General features: G+C 40.8%; 1 protein-coding gene across 3 annotated transcripts in view; it reads right to left on the minus strand.

Annotated features, from left to right (window-relative positions):
* Positions 1 to 13,887: 13,887 nt before the first annotated feature.
* spns2 (SPNS lysolipid transporter 2, sphingosine-1-phosphate) overlaps positions 13,888 to 18,147 on the minus strand; it is an 85,750-nt gene continuing 81,490 nt past the window's right edge. For all 3 annotated transcript variants that reach the window (XM_074611520.1, XM_074611521.1, XM_074611522.1), the window contains one exon: positions 13,888 to 17,899. In XM_074611520.1, the coding sequence (XP_074467621.1) occupies positions 17,885 to 17,899 (15 nt within the window). In that variant the 3' untranslated portion in view covers positions 13,888 to 17,884. The remainder of the gene's footprint in view (positions 17,900 to 18,147) is intronic.

Below are 18,147 nucleotides of genomic sequence, written 5' to 3' on the forward strand. Positions count from 1 at the left end.
TCTTACAAAGTTAGTTATTTTAGAGCGATCTTGCTGAGCTTGTCCCTCATCTCTTACAGTGGTGTTACAAAGGGATTTCATCACTGCCGGTCTGGACCGTAGGAATTATTACAGCAACCAAAACCTCTTTAAATGTACATATTGGCATGTGAATATTGTTTTGAGGAAAAATGTGAACCTATCCTTTAAGTTCCTGGGTTAATTGTTAAGCCTGCTTGTCTTTAAATTAATTTGGCCTATGATGCTTGAGACATCTTCTGAAATAATTCCTAACAAGAGGAACAGAGTCGAGGTTAACAGAACATTACTGCATATGAGAAATGAGCAAACGCCCACACAGGTTTTTTCAGTTAATCTGGCTGATTAAACCTCGTCTCAGGACTGTGTGGGCGTGTATAGACTAATTGAGTGACATCTTTATGTTAGCTTTGTTGCACTTAATGAGCCAGCTAATCAGCCAGAATGCACCTGTGGGTGTTCAGAGGCTTTAAGTCAGAAGTGTGTAGCAGTTTGAAATCATCGCCACAAGGTGGAGCTCAAAGATCTTTTTTTGTACACATCTTTTCTACAAACAATACAATGTGCAAACTGTCCTGAGATAGAAGCTCTGAACATGTTTTTCAGTGAGCAAGTCAAACAGCATTGCTGACGGACTAAAAATACCTTCCTTTTACATCATTTAGTTGATCGAAGCTGCCTTTCTGTATGAAGGGTGTGAGCTTGTACTGTAAATTACACCTCAACCTCACACCCAGTCTGATGCACTGCAGGTGTGACCCTGCTCTGACACAAACACACTGTGGACCAGACTTCCTCACACCTACATTCCTCTGTATTTAGATAATCGGATGCTTTATACATGTTTGTAGTGATTTTCCATCCGTTTAATTGAGAAAATGTCCTTGAATTGCAGTTTTAAAATGTCACAGATTGAAACAAATTATAGTTTTATACATTATAAAAGTGGTCACATTACTGTATTCCATTACATCTATTCTGAATATGCTAATAAAACCACAGCCAACTTTATATTGGCTTAAATATTACATGCAGTCCTCCACCAAGAAGCTGCATTTCCTTCATAACCAATTAGAGGAGATTAATCAATTTCACCTGCATATAGTATGAGTGCAGCGCAGACTGTCTCCTACGTGGAACTGAATATTTAATGTTTAGTGCTGGTGGGAGAGAGTTCTGCGTGGATTACCCTGCTGCCTACATCCCGTAAATCCCCCTCAGTCCCACGAGTCTGCTGTTGGCTGCTGCTGCCTACCACTGCATCTGATGGATTCACTGGTTGGATTAAAGCTGGGATAAACTTGATGAGGGTTCAGTTGTGTGTATGTAAAACAGGGTGTATGCTACCTCTCTCTTTGAATAAAGATGATTTAAATAAGATGTGTAAATCTTAATCAGAATTTAGAGAGCAGATACAGAATCCCACTAACCCCCCCAATACATCTGAGCACAATTACCGCAGTCTCAATGTATCTAATCTCTGTTTGAATAAGACCCGAAGACATTTCTTTTTCTCCAGTGTCGCTCTGAATCCAAAGCAATTGCTTCCAGATCATATTTAGCTCAAGCCCTCTGGCTGTGAGCTGGATTGGTTCCCGCTCTTTGTCTCCACACCACTGTCCACAGGCTACAAGGCTGCTCAGCATGTTAACATGTTGTGGCGTTTTGCCTGCTGCACAGATTTGGGTGCCCTTTCTCCGCCACAGTCAGGCCATGGTAGCATTGTCCCCATCACAGAACCCTATCCTACCATCTCTTAAAGGGGAAATATCATGAAAAACTCACTTTTTTTTAGTGCTTATGTACATACATTTGGGTATCTGGAGTGCCTACCAACCAGTGGGCTACCTCTCCCAGCTGATGTGGAAGTGCCTTAAACTTACATTCTTTCTAACAGCAAGCAGGGGGCGACTCCTCTGGTTGTAAAAAGAAGTCTGATTGTATAGAAGTCTGAGAAAATGAGCCTACTTCTCATTTGATTTATTACCTCAGTAAACATTGTAAACATGAGTTTATGGTCTCAATCGCTAGTTTCAAGTCTTCTTCAGTACAGCATGATGTTCATTTAGTAAATTATGGTCCCATTCAGAGTCAAATGGACCATAAAGCAGGGGATGCTTTAGGGCGTGGCTACCTTGTGATTGACAGGTCGCTACTACGGCATTGTACGGTCTGGTAGCTGTCCATGTTTTCGTCGTAGGACTTTAACCCTTTCACAGTGTGTTTTAAGTTCATGAAGGTTAATTATAAGCTCATGGTGGCCTGAAAATGTCTTATTCAGCGTTCAGTTGTACTTGGTTCCAACCACTCGTGTCAGGAAATCCCTATGAGAAAAAATTATTTGTTTTTTGAACATTAAAGCATGTAAACATATTCTAGCAGAAACCCAAAATACAACCTGAAAATGAGCATGATATGTCCCCTTTAATGTGGAGATTTGTTATCACCAGCCAATTTAGTTGTAAAGGAAATAGAAATCAGGGAAAGACCTTTCAAACGCAGTCAGTAATAATGGTTTTCACCTGGGTCTCAATGACAGGCAGGAAAGCTCTTCACACTATTGACTGTTTCAGAGGGCATTGGAGTCTTAACAAGGCTTTCAGTATGAATGTCATTAGCTTAATGTATCCATATCAAAATCAATTCCATCACTCCATGCAATGAATTGACTTGTTGATCAATTTTATTGATTTGACATATTGTCAGCGAGGATTATCACATACGTCTTTGACCACAACGAGAGTCCTTTTGAAAGTCTTATTACCACAATACTATAATCAAAGATGTTGCCAATATCTAAAGGATTTAATTATTTTTGTTCATATAAGCAGGATGTTGAAGCAAAAACACAACTTGGAACATTGAAGTAGCAATGTAAGGTATTTATGTGAATTAATTGGCGTATTACACATTCCCAAATAATACGTCTGTCGATTTTATTTTTTACAAATAAGCAGTGACTTCAAATTTTGACATGATGGTACTACTTCCTGAAAAGCAACTTAGCATTGGAACTGATTACACAAGAACCTCTTTTCTTTATCTATCTGGACTTTTGAGTTCCACTTGACTCAAGCACCTCTCAGATAAGTGTTTATGCAGAGGTTGACATCTTAAAGCAGAGAGAGGAGGTTAGGAGAAGAAAGACAAGTTAGCTTTCAATGCAAAAAGACTGATAAACACAAGAATGAACGCTTAAAGGAACAGTGTGTTGCATTTAGGGGGATCTATTAGCAGAAATGGAATATAATATTAATAAGTATGTTTTCTTTAGTGTATAATCATCCGAAAATAAGAATCGTTGTGTTTTCGTTAGCTTAGAAGGAGCCGTTTATATCTTCACGGAGCTGGCCGCCATGTTTCCACAGTAGCCCAGAACGGAAAAACCAAACACTGGCTCTATATAGGGCCATTCGCGTTTTGGTTTTGGCCACCATAGTTTTCCTACATGCTTGGCGCATGAGAGAAGTTTCAGTTCACATCACCACTAGATGCCACCGAATCCTACACACTGCACCTTTAACATAGGAACAGTATATATATATACATCTGGTACCAACCCCTTTAACATATTGTAAGTTTATTATTGTGTCTCTCTTCCCACATTTTCCTTTTTGATGTCATGTTCCTTAAATAGGATTTTAGGATGTAAGCATCATTTGGAATGCGGTGCTCGTGAATGGATAGAATTCGAGTCCGTTTCCTGCAGGTTCCCAAGGAAAAATAAATCTTCATCCTCTCTCTTTCTTTTTGCCATATGTGAAAGGGCTGAGGATGTGATTCCTGTGGTAAAATTAGAGAGTGAGGTCAATGGAAGTGCGTATGTCCTTTGCTTTCACATATGGTAGTGAATGTGTATAATCTTTGATGTTGGAAAAGTGACACAATGTACTCATGCTGCATCAGATCTGATACAAAGTCAATTCAGGAATTATTTGAAAAGAAAATACTTGTGGGCTGTCACAGTTCAGTGCACATGCGGCCACCAACTTAAAGGGTGGATCCAACTGTGTTTTGTTCTGTTGTTTTTTTTCAATAGGAAACGGACACTTTGGCTGTTGCAAAAAGCAGTGATCAATAATCAATAAGGTTGTGAAAAATGTGAAAACATGTGATGCTAAAACATACATACTTGGACCAAAATGTGAATGTTCGGATTTGAATACACAAGAAACACCACGAAGCTTCAGAATGATATAAAAACCTCAAAACTACCCAAAATATTGGACGTGCCCTTTAATTTATGAATGCATATAATTCCAGTTTAATCCCAAAAATATTTTAGATTTTATAAAGCATTTTTCAGCACATTTTTCTGTTTCTGGGTGGACTTATCTGAAGGTTGAGTGGCAACATGCAGCCAGGTTTCAACATCACTGACTGACAGAACGCTGTGCCTGGTAGGTCACTTACCATCATGAATAATCTATCAACCCCATTTATCACTCATTTCAGAGCGCTCCCTCAATGACTTTCATTCATTTGTGGTTAGCAGCTCCCTGCTCTCATTCCTCTGGTTGTGTAAGAGGTGATGAGGGAAATGAGAGAAGGAGAGCAGGGCATGAAAAGAGTGAGGCAAAGCATCTTAGTTCAACTAAGGGTTTGGCAAGAGCAATGCTTGGATAACATCTGATTTAAATAAAGGTTAGAAGACAGAGAGACAGTGTGTGTGTTCATTTGTGTAATGGAAGAACAAGACAATGCTGGTCCAGGATTTATTGGGATGCTTTACTATTTAAACAGCAGAGGCCCTCATTCGTGAGGCATTAAGGTCTTGTTAAATGTTATTGTTTTTGCTTTCTGATGACACAAATCAGATGAATATGAATACTTTAAATTAGGACAGTCAAATTTCATGCATGTAGCTGTATGTATATGACAATTTTAATAAAATTAACATTATTTTTGTTAAGTTAAGGGGATCAGTGTCTTGCTCAACGACACTTCGACACGCTCTCTGGAGAAACCGAGGATTAAACCACGTACCTTCCAATTACTTATTAATAACTGCTGTACCTACTGAGCCCCGCCGCCCCTATCAACCATCATCAACTATAGTAAAGTGTTAGAGCGTAACTGATTCAGCCCAGTTGGAGAGCACTTAATTACCCAGGAAAGTGCAATATTAGCTGTATGTGTAATATATTCCTGGACTGAAGCACCTTTAATTAAACAGCACGAAATAACATCCTGAATTAATTTCTTTATCTCTTCATATTTAATGACGAGAAATGCTGAAATTAACTCACTTGACCTCTCGCTCTCTTGTATGAGTGGCTTCCTGTGTGCGTTCTTGTGGGTGTGGGTTGTTTGATCTATTCGTGTGCGTCAGTGTATTCGTGGCCTCTTGGCTGGACACACCTGTGTCACCTGAATGAGACGGCTATTTGTCGTGTGTGTACAAACACACATGCTCTTCTGCTTCCATTCACGCAGAGCTGTTTCCATTCATCGCCTCGGCCGACACGCAAGTCATTCACAGAGCCTCGTTCCCTGCCTCAGCATTCACGTGTGGGACACATGAATGCAGATGCTACCGTGCAAACACGGGCGCATGCATAAATAGCCTTTGGAGGTATTTCTGAATCAGTTTATGCTGCAGTGGAAACGGTAGTTCTAAATATGGAAACATGTGAGCTAAAAAAAGCAACTAAAGCCAACTAACATCATTCAGCCTTTGCCAAGTCAAGCATAAGCTCATGTTTAATTCAGAAAACTCTGGTATTCATAACTCACACTGAACCCACTGCGGCACGTAACAAGCACCGTTGCGGTATCACTATTCCACTGTCAATTTACATTACATCCTTGTTAGTGAGCATGCAAATCAAATTAATCCCTCATCGCAGAGAGGACCTCACTGGCACAGTTTGAAACGAAGCCACCGCTCCAAGGCCTGACGAGAGACGAGGAGTGATCATTAGAACTGGCCGTGGGGTAATGACGTCTTCTGCTACCGTGGGTCAAACGACAGCAGGCCTGACCATTACTTGCCATTCACGTCTTCTTGAATCGTCGCTGGCGTTGGTTCCTTCATTGACATTGCTCAACCCACCATGAAGCACATCTCTTATTCATTCCACATGGGCAGACACTAAAGAGGAGGAGGACATCTCACGCTTCCTCTGGAACATGTGTCGGCCTCTTTAATGACACATGCAGAGCCCTATGCATTAATGCAGACTCTGACAGCTGAGGGTTAGTTGGCTCCTCGGGCCTGGCCGTCCATTCACACATGAAAGAAGTGATGCTTAAAGAGGAAATGCTCGACAACGGGGGAGGAAGTGGAGGAGGGAATCTCTCAGCTGTGTGATGTATACAACCCCTACATTAGTGAAGAACAACATGTCCCTTTTATTAGTAATGCTATTTAATCTGTCAATAAGAACATCTCCATTTCTTTGATTATTTTATTATTACAAAGATAATATGTGGTGTTCCTCAAGGATCAGTTCTTGAACCACTTCTGTTCTCCCTCTGCACACTACAGTTTGGGGTAAATTATATTTAATCCTGTTGTTTATTTTCACTGCTATATGGGTGATGACTAGTAGTTATACCTTTAAAAGGGGACATATCTTGAAAATCTGTGAAGATATTGCTGTTTTACTCCTGTTACATGGTTGTTCTTACAGTAGGCTTATATATAATAGGCCTTTTTCCACAGCAGATATTTGGACTTGTCGTATTAGGAGAAGCACAGGTGTTACTAATAACACTAACGATGGCTCTGTGCTATTCAAGTGTCCCGGTGAGTGTGACAGTGAGCCAGCATGCACTACACCTGCCAGGAACCTGAAATCAGACATCATTAATTCCATTATTTACACCTGTGCTTTTCCTACTGTGACAAGTCCAAATGTCTTTAGTAAAAAAGACCTGTTTCCTCCCCAAATGGTCTCTGTGTTGAGAGATTATAAATAAATAAAACAACTATTCTTAATAATAATTGTATATAATAATAATTTATTTTATTTAAATTTATTTAATATTTAATTTAATTATGATAATAGTAATAATAATAATAAACCACTGTCTCTTATTAGGACTGAGTTTTCCTCATCTTCATGTGTAATTTTACATAAATTTAAATATTTGTATTTAATAAAATGCAATGAAAACACTACATACTGTAATATGAAATCAAAATATACTGCTTTCTGCCAGAGGACAGAGGTTTCCTTATCTTCAAGTGTAATACAACATAGATTAAAAGTATTTTGATTTAATAAAATGCAATGAAAACACTACATGCAGTAATATGAAATAATCATTTTCTCTGTCTAGCACTCACATTTCTCCGATTTCCTACATTTTCAGAGGCGGCGTTTCATCGCCATCAGCTTGATGTGAAGGTCACTCCGCTGTTTTATCTGCATCGTGTCTTCTTGTAATGACAGTGGTTGAAATCTTGAGCACGTCCCCGCCTCAAGTGAAGCGCTAATGAAGTAAAGAGCTATTTTTGCCTTTTTCCCCTCAATTGCACTAACATCCCGGAGAGTCATTTGTTATTTTCGGTTCTCTGTTTCTCCTTTTAATCCCTCATGTTCAATCGTGTTGGTAGCAAGAAATGTGTGCTACACGGGCCAGTGGATGACTTAATTTGTCAGTTTGCATCTTTGTCTTCATGCGATACAGTGTGTACCGAAGTCTTTGCTCATTTCATCAGTGTTTCATCCATGTTTTAGTGCTTCCAAGTGCTGTGAACTCTGTAAACTAAAAAACAAATACATTCCATCCTAAAATGGTATTAAAACTCTCTGTGATGGGATCCTGGATCTCACACTCACATACAGATGACACTATTTCACATCAAATGAGTCTGAGAAACCTCTCACCAGGTGCAATCGGAGACTTCTCTGTAATGTTTCCCACCACACTTGCTTCAGTGAAGGTTACTGTGTTCCTACAGTGTGAAGCAGGTTGGAAAAGTCGGTGGGTGTTAACAGAGAGAAGGTGAGAGATTCACAGTGGAGATGTGATACTGCAGACTGCAGATACTTCTTATTCATGGGCTTTTCTGCAGACACCAATTATCACGTCTCCTTTTCTTATTTGTGCTGTGCTGATAACTCTGTATTAACCATCAGTCTGACATATTTGCCTGCAACATAACCTTTTGTGAAGTACTCAGACATAGAACTCCATTATTCTAGCTCAGGAGGGTGGCACATTTTCAAATAGACTACACTTCCTGATGAATGTACAACTTGAATGAAGAATGGTGTGAGTCATGATCTTTAGAGATTTGTTATTTTAAAGCTTCAGAGCACTTAAATATGATTTGTGGTTGTCACCAAAACATAAACCTATTGTGTTCTATAAAGAGATGCTGCCAAGATGAGCCAGTTTCTGTTCTGATTTATGATAGAAACCATTCTCTTTAATTTAAGCCTTTACATGCTTTTAAGACGTCCACACCCATCACCTCTTTAGGGATGGTCCGCCTACAATGAAACTGACTATTCCTGATCACTTGGGACGAAGTAGAACATAACATTTTCAAGGATTTATTACTGCCAGAATGTTTTGAAGTTATAGGAAAACTCCATATAGCTTTCTGTTTTCCCCTCAATGGTGAAATCTCTGTAAAATAGTGTATCAAAACAGTAACACCTTCTGAACGGCACGCAACAATCTGACCCTTAAGGTCAGAAACCACCGCTTCCTGCAGGAAAACACATGGTGAATCTCTCAAAAAACAGAAACCAGAGCAAAAACAGAGACTGAAAAGCAGCTCTAGTAACAGAGCACACAGCTGGACCAAATCACCTAATTAGCTGCTCAATCAACACCATGGACCACCTGCAGAAACTAACCTTCATAGACAAGCCTGCATTTGTTATGACCTGGCTCAAGTGGCCACAACAAAAAGGAGACACACCATGATCAACAAAAAATATTTGATTAAATCAAGTCAAACCAAATTTAACCAACTTAAGTAAATTAAAATGCCAAAAAAGGATTGTTAAGATGTGGGGCATGGATGCCAGTATAATTAGTAGTGTTAAGTGTCCATGAGTGATTTTTTAAAAATGGATATTTTCCCCTACGTTTAAAAAAAAAATCTGTCCACACGACCTTCATTTTACAAAATAACTCAGTCCACACTCGAACGCAAAAAGGACTCCAATCGCTCGCCGTAATATTTACATGTCACCTCAAGTGAGATCACAAGTTAAGGGTCAAGGAATTTTGTCACCACCCTTCTCTCTCCCTGTCCTTCGGCTTCCTTCGGCTCTGTTTCACACGTCCACACAAACACAAAGTAACCAGAGTTTTAAAAAATCTGCACCTTAGCAGGCGTTTTTTAATCTGTTTTTTGTGACCAAAAACTCGGTTTGCGTGTGGAAGAGAGGCCAGAACATAGAGTTAAATGTCTGTTTTAAAAAATATCTGTATACGTGTAGACAGGGAAAGAGAGCCAGCAGGGCAGCTATAGGGCTCGATGAGAGCCAGCAGGGCAGCTATAGGGCTCGATGAGAGCCAGCAGGGCAGCTATAGGGCTCGATGAACAACGTGTCCAGGTGTTCCCACTTGGCCCTAATGATCCCCTGCCAAATCTCCCATTTCACCACATTCCACAGGTGCTCTATTGGATGGAGATATGCTGACTGTGGATTCCATTTGAGTACAGTGAACTCATTGTTCAGGCTATCAGTTTGAGATGATTTGAGCTTTGTGACATGGTCGCGTTATCCTGCTGGAAGTAGTCATTAGAAGATGGGTCCACTGTGGCCATAAAGGGATGGACCGTAGACTAAAGATGGACAACGTGTCAGCCAAAATATCCCGGATACGGGAGCTGGCATCTTGAGATTTTGATGTCATTTGGACAGCCAGAGTCTGCGCAGTAGTGATCGGGCGGTGGAGCCGCGGTATCAAGGTCACCTGCCCAAACCAATCACGAGTCGCTTGTCAGCGAGAGAGACACCCAGCTGCCAATCATGATGTCTCACCCCCTTTTTATAGCATCAAATAACTAATTAAAACCAAACTTATCAGAAAAATTAACATTTGAACATACTTTAGCATAAGAACTAACTTAAATGACAGAAACCATCTTTGGGAAAAAATTATTTGACGTGTACTTTGACTTTTTAGTTTTGCCCATGTCCCATCCGCTAACATGGAGGAGGAGGGGTATATGACCTATATTGAAGCAGAAAAAATGAGACTCATCAGACTGAGCAACATTATTGTACAAGTTTGGAGCACCCATGCCAATTGTAGGCACAGTTTCCTGTTCTTAGCTGACAGGAATGGCACCCGGTGTGGACTGCTGTAGCCCATCTGCTTCAAGGTCTGATGTGTTGTGCGTTCAGAGATGCTCTACTGCATACCTCAGTTGAAACGAGTGGTTATTTGAGTTACTGTTGCCTTTCTATCAGTCCGAACCTGCCGTGCTGCAGCTTTTTTTTCCCCCAGTGTCTCTTATGTCTCCCTCTCCTCTGTGTTTCCAGTTCTCCCCTCCGGTCACTCTCCCAGCTCATGGCTCCCTGATTGCTGCCAAGATGTTTCACCTGCTCTAAGCTACACACCTGTAGTACATCAACTCACCAGCCCTGCAGTATTTCAACCTAGCTCTTCACACATCTAGTGCCAGATCATTGTCTCATCCAATGCCTCAGTTAATGCTTCAGGCCTCTATAGTTTTTGTGTTTTCTGAGAATTATTCCTGGTGTTGTTTTGGAGCCTGACATGCTGTTCTTTTCCCCCTGGGCCTCGGGATCATCCACCTGCCTGCTTGCTCATATATACCTGCTTCCCCACATGCAACCTCACCGTCGTCTACACTGGTCTGCACTCCACCAACGTCCCCTTTGGTTCCATAAATAAACCTCATTACCTTCACCTGCATCTTGTCAGTGTTGTGCATTTGGGTCCTCACTCACTGATCATGACAGAGCCAGAGAACTGCCGCTCACTGGATGTTTTCTCTTTCTCGGACCATTCTCTGTAAACCCCAGAGTTGGTTGTGTGTGAAAATCAGCTTACATGTATCATCCCTTGTATCAGTTATGGGATATTTAGTATCAATAAACACATTTCAAACACAATTCAAAGTGATAATGTCATTTTGAAGTGTAACGTGTGTATAGTTTAAAGGTCTTATTGATATCATTTTTATGTAGACGAATATTTCTAAGAATACATCCACGTAGCCTTTAGAAAGGTGCAGAGTAAAAGTATGGCTTATGGCAAAAAGGATTATGATTGTGAATTAATCATTTAAAAAATGTTGGCGGGTCCAAAATGAATGTTTTGTGTATCTCTGTGGAAGATATCTGACGTTTGGTTCCCACTTCTAACAAGGCTTGTGAGCCAAAAGTAAAACAACATTGGTATCACGTGGTATCTCTGGTTCGTCAGTTAGTGTGGAAAAAAATGGATAAATGGCTGAGATTGACGGCAAATTCCTGGCAACGACTTGTTGTGAAGTGAATGCAATAGAACGGGGGAGGGAGAATGCATCATCTAATGGCTGAATGTTATTAATATTCAATAGGATCAAAAGCATTACAAATCTAACATGTTATTTTTACTTGATTTGAAAGCTGATTTTATTCTCCATGAGTACATTTCAAAACAACAGGCCACTGTGCTTCATAATGCACGGTAACATTTCAAAAATAAATGGCCTAAACAATGCTGCTTTTAAACCCCAGAACAAGCTGACATTCTGAAGCTTCCCATCCACCGGCGGCTATTTCGCAACCTAAATTTACCCTGCGTGCTGTACAAAGTTTGTCCTCTGTGAGTTTAAGTGGCAAAGTGCAAATGGAAATTCCAGCGCTTGCTAGAATGGCTCCCCTTTTCCTGCCTACGCCCCAGTGTTTCCTGCCTGCTGCATGACTAGGTGTGTTGACTTTGAGATTGGAGCGTCTGACTTTGGGGGTACGTGTTGGTCTGACTGTGGGAAAGGGTGTTGGTTCCTCCTGGTCGTCCACCAACCAAACACTAATTCTCCACTTTGAGCTTCCTCTGGCTCCTATATAATCTTGCCCTCTTCAAACTGAGGGTCGGATACAATGATCCGTTTAAAATGTAGCTCTGCCTAATTAGAGGCCTCACAGCCAACATCTCAAGTCTTCTTTTGTCACAAATGCAGTGTATACTTACTCTTTGTGTTTGTGCAGCCCTGTCATAGACAAGTCCATTAGTGCTATTTAGCTGCCCTGTTAGGTAATTCTGCCCTCTCTAATGAACGCCAGCACACAGAGGGCCTTTAGCTGTGGACTTCCTCGCTTCCTGTGAAGGTAAATATTATGTATTTTCTCCCCTGCATCCACAGCATGGATGTGTCATGTCTGTGTTGTGTCAGTGCGTCTGTAAACCACTCTGGGGACTGCAAGATTACTTTACAAACTGAGCCTCACAGACAGAGGCCTGCCTGACTGCACCTGAACAATACAGTAGTTCATTCACGGACCAACTCTGGCGTTCTCTCGCTGTGATAAAAATCAAGTCTTTGTAAGCCTCTGCAAAGATGAGGAGAGGAGGAGAAATGGTATCCAGTTCTCAAAAGTGGTGCGTATTTAAAAAAGAAGAAGAAATAGTCTATGCAATAAAGGATCAGTGTGTAGCATTTAGGGGGATCTATTGGCAGAAATGGAATGTAATTTTAATAAGTATGTTTTCTTTAGTGTATAATAAACTGAAAATAAGAATTATTGTGCTTTCATTACTTTAGAATGAGCCGTTTATATCTACATAGTGAGCAGGTTCTCTTCATGGAGCCGGCCGCCATGTTTCTACAGTAGCCCAGAATGGACAAACCAAAAATTGTCTTTATAAAGCCATTCGCATTTCCCGTTTTCGGGTTGGGCACTGTAGCTCTCCTACATGTTTGGCACATGGGAGAAGTTTCAGTTGGTTGCAATCTGCAACCTCACCGCTAGATGTCGCCAGATCCTACAAACTGGACCTTTAAAGGCCCTGACACACCAAACCGACGGTTGGCTGTCGGACAGTTTGGGGCTGTCGGTGAGCGTCTGTCGGCCTAGTTTTTGCAGCATGTCCCGCATTGTTGGCTCTAACTGTCCATGTCGGAGGGCTTTTCGGCCGATTCAGCATGTTGAATACTTGAATATGTGTATTCTGGGTTTCTACTAGAACATGTTACATGCTTTAATGTTCAAAAAAATAAAAAAACACATTATTTTTCTCATCCTGTCTGTCTGAATATACCTGTATAAAATATGGTGCACCTTTGCAAAGGTAGTTCTCAAGCTGTGGGCGATATATTCTAACAAGCCTGCAAGTGACATAGGAAGGAGAGCCACATTTTGTGATGAGCCCACAAAAAACTGACTGGGTTGTCTTATTTCACAGTTTGTGGGTTGGCAGGCACTCCAGATACCAAAATGTATGAGCACAAGCACTGAAAAGTGATTTGTTTTCACGGTTCTTGATCTGTAATGTTTGTTGAAACAGTTTGGAAAAACTGATCCTGTGAAAACAACAGAGGAAATAAAATTGTGTCTATTTTTAAGGTAACAGCAACACTAATGCTACAGAATATGACATATGGACATGAACATTAAAATGATCCATGAGATGAGAATCCAGCTGTTCATGGTATGTAGTTCAGGATCTTACACGTAGGCATAACACAGACAGCATATAGCTAAAATCTAAGCCTCGGTTATGTAACACTGAAGACACTTCTGTTGTGTGAAAACTAAAAAAAAATTTCAAACTACCACTTGCCAGACTTGTCTTTGCTCTGAAGTGAAGCAAGCTCTATATGAAAGTCTCCTAAAATAGATCAGGGAAAAGTAATGAAGTAAAGAAAAACACTGCTGGATGTTGATTCATTTGGATGTGATGATGAATGTGAAGAGAAACAGAGACAACGCGGTGGTATGAAGTGATTAAATAGGTTTATTTTGATTTACAGACATGTACATTTTCTATATCAACCCCCCCGGGGAAGCATCACAGTTCAGTTCTAGAATAATATCCATTGACTTCTCTACACTTCCCTTGTATTGACTTGCTCTAAAAATAAAAAATAACCTTTTGTTTTCTGCTCAACATCAGAAATAGGTTTCTTTATACACGATTCTTGTATGACAAGAAATAGCACATTCTCAATACATCACTTCAGTGATTATTAACATAGAATTACTCGATACAACGGACTTATACTCCTAAAAGGATTGGTGCTAAATCAACTAAATTTGGCAAAAGTGAAACTCAATTCATGACCCATCTGACCAGAGCCAACGTCCCTTCTCATGATGATATGTCAGCACCTAACTGTACTGTGAGAATGAAGAGACAGACCTCTGTGGCAGAGGCTGGTGGAGTTGATGCTAGGCTATGGTTCAAATAAATCCCTGAATGTTAAGTGTGCAAAATGGTTTGATCAGTTAAAAAAAAAAAAAACATTTACAAGAGCTACAGAAAATTAATGCAAACGTATTTCCCCCTAAACATGACACCAATACGTTCATCACATTGCGGTTCCTTTTGTGTGTAATATGTGTGAGATGTCCAATTCATGATCACAGTAAACAGGACGAATCTTAGTGATGTAAAAAGGTATTGTGTTGTTTCATTGTGATACAAAAGGATGAACAAACCCAATGACATACAGCAAAGTGTAGCATACTTCAAAACCTTAAACTTCCCTTTATAGATTATTCTTCATTATGGTAACAAACAAATAAATACATTGCATCCAAGCCATCATTTACAATATATTAAAATTGCCGCGTGATATAGCTTTATATATATATATCTCTCTATTGTAGTTATTTAAAAAAAAAAAAAAAACTCATTTGGTAACATTAAGAAAATGAAAAATCAACAAAAGGAAGGTAAGAAGCTTAGTTCATTAAGAAGATGTAGGTGTGTAAACACGTCAGGTCGGACAGAATCACATTCAGAGAGCTCCACGCAGTTGGAGAGAAGCTAAAGCTAATGATCTGGCAACAAGGACGCAGCCCACACAGCACCCCACTCACAGCCAGTGAGTCACGCTCACACATCAATGCTACAAGAACCACCTCGACGTTTCCCTTTTATTCCTCCGCTGAGGTCATTCCATCCTCCTCCTCCTCCTGTGTTTTCTTGGAGGTCTGCAAAGTGCTTTTTTTTTTCTTCTTTTATGCACCAGTTTTAAAACCTTTGACTCCATTAGTGGCTTCAAGGTTTCAGTAAAAATTGGATCCACCAGGTAATATACAACAAAACGATCCTTCAGGGTTGCTTCAAATGAAGCTTTTGCCTAAATCTTTGTATGTACAAGCAACTAGCTAAAGCACACTTTTTTCCTTTTTTGTGGGATTTTGCATTAAAGTTGCGTAATTACAAAAACGATGCAAATGAAAGCACAAATCAAGGTTTGATACTTCCTATTTCCTATGTAAATCTCCAGCCCAGCCGCATAGCAGTTTGTAAAATAGTCACGAAATTGAATGTATTGATTCATGTATATAGACACAAATTTCACATTTTTTCCGAGATGGTCAGCACAAAATCAATTCGTATGTAATACACGTAATTGTGAACTGGGAAGTGTCGGGGTAAAGGTCGGGGTAAAAACGCCGGACTTTCGCCCAGGACACCGCTGTTCACGTTCCGTGTGAAACCAGAAGTCAAAGTTGATTTATTTGTTACGTAACTTCCATACTTACGCTATTCTACTTCCGGTGTTATTTTAACCCAAACCGCGATCTTTTCCGAAGCCTAACTAAGTAGTTTGTTGCCCTAAGCCTAACCAAGTCGATCTTTTCCTAAACCTAATTTAGTAATTTTGTTGCCTCAGCCTAACCAAGTCAATCTATTCCTAAACCCAATTAAGTAGTTTAATTTTGAAAAGACTGGAGCGGAAATTGACACGAGTGTCACGTGTTGCTGGACATTCGTAGGAAAACGCACGAAAAATACGTCACGAAATAAAAGTGAAATTCATGTCTATGTACACGAATCAAACAGATTCAATTTTGTGACTATTTCATGAACTGCTGTGAGACTGTGTTGAAATCTCTATGTCATTCTCTGGAGCAGGTATTGAGTGGGACTCCTGCAGTGACATCTGAGGACATGCTGGTCTGGTTTCAAAGAGGGATTCCTCTGTTATCCATTATCAACGATAAGAGCTGGCCATTAGTCTAACCTGGGGCGGAAGGATTTCCTGTTCCTGTCTAGGATTTTGATTTCCCTCAGTAATAAACTGACAACCGTAACCCCAGCTCTTCTCAAAGGTCCTTTCTTCTAATGGTGGAATGGGATATCTACAATTGCGAGGGGGGGAAAGGTCTCTTTTCACAATGCCTGCTATTGTAACCAGCATGGACTCTGGACTGGAAATCCATCATTAAAAGCAACTCCATCTCTGTGTGGGCGTTGTGTCCAGAAATTCAAAACCAACCATCAGAGAGCTAAGAGAAACCTCTAGCTCACTGATAAGGCAGTGTGGATTAAAAAGGTTGGTTTCCCTCGAAAAAACCCAAATGTCTGTATTGCTTCTCGTGTATACACAAAAACACAGGTGTTACTCCTTAAAAAGAGTAGCATTTCATTTACTTTTGGGAAAAGCATGTACAATATAAATTATAAAACATATAGTCCAGTGTTGCCCGGATTGCATCATCGTCCTTCTGAAACAATCATAGGCAGTAACCTCCAGTTTCAAATCCAACATCACACAGAAAAAAAAAAAAAAAGAAAATCACAAGAAACCTTGTGAAAAATAATGTGCAGAAATGTCTCATCTCTGTCCTGTTCTCTGGCACTGTCTACGTCGATGTAAGTGCTAAAAAAGCTAAAAATAAAAACACATGTGGGGGTCAAAAGAAACAGCTGTTGATGGGAAAGCTCCAATTTTTAAGGCTGATTCACTGACCGCTAGACGGTAACACTTTTTGGCTCTTGGTTCGACGGCTGTGTTTACATGCACGGCTGAACTACGATCGGTTATGAGAATACTGCATTCATCATGTAAACACTGTGTTTACGTTTGAATTTGTTAATACTGCGATTCGGATGTGCAGAGTAATCTGATATTAGTCACATTATTGGAAGCTTGTTTAAACAGATGAGCAACACTTTGAGAATTATATTCCTCCTAGCTCCACATTTACAGCTTCTGTCTCTTTACAGGCTCCAAGTGTTGAAAGCCAGAATGAATTGTGGGTAATTTGCATTGGGCAACAGAGGAGCTTTATGACAGCAGTTTACAAATGACACTGCTTCTGCTGTCTTGCAAATATAAACAGCTTAATCAAATCCATTTATAGCCAACAGCTGAATTATAGTGTGCATGTAAACACAGTCAGTGATAAAGTCATGAGGGTCGTTGGTGGTGGTGGCGGTGGTCAGTGCAAAGTCTGAAGGAATGTAATGACGCTATATGGCACTTGGTGCAGATTGACAGCCGATGTAACAGACGGACAGACACTCAAAGACAGACAAGCAGACAGACAGGGCAGGTTCATGGTCAGCATTCAGTAGTATGGCGTCGGGAGTCGGAGGGGGGATTTTGTCGCCCCACCTCCTCCTCCCTGGAAGGTTCAGTGGATCCTCGCAGACAGAGGTGAGGAGGACACCAGCTGTCGGCCGGCCGGTTCTCACCGACCTGTGATTTAGAGGCGTTTCAAGGAGGGGCAAGACGCTCCCTCGTTCCAGTTCTGAGCGGCCTCGACGAGAGTGTAGAATGGAAGAGCAGCAGGAGCCAAGATGAGGAGGAGGAGGAGGAGGAGGAGGAGGAGGAGGAGGAGGAGGAGGATGATCGTGGTGGGGACGGCGGTGACGAGAACACGGACGTGGTTTTAAAGAAGTGGATCAGCTGCCCTCGGTTTTTATCTCCAATTTGTCCTCCTTATTGAGTTTGGTTGCTCCTTCAGATTGCTCCTCATATGGCTGTCACCTGAAAGAGAGACAGAGAGAGAGACAGAGAGAGAGAGGGGGGAGGAAATAGTGACGGTCAGAGTCCGGCCTCACCACAGGACATTCTCATGTAATTAATGTTAAGGTCGAAAGCTCCTGGGCCATCTGTTAGGACCTTCCTGATAACGCCTGCACTGCACACCAGGACCAGCCTGTGACCTAAATATTTTCTGCACACAGCATACCAACACATAACAGTTTGTTTAATGCAGACCCCCACCCCCCAAT

The sequence above is a fragment of the Sebastes fasciatus genome, chromosome 16 (genome assembly GCF_043250625.1).
Source record: "Sebastes fasciatus isolate fSebFas1 chromosome 16, fSebFas1.pri, whole genome shotgun sequence".
NCBI classification, from domain to species: Eukaryota; Metazoa; Chordata; class Actinopteri; order Perciformes; family Sebastidae; genus Sebastes; species Sebastes fasciatus.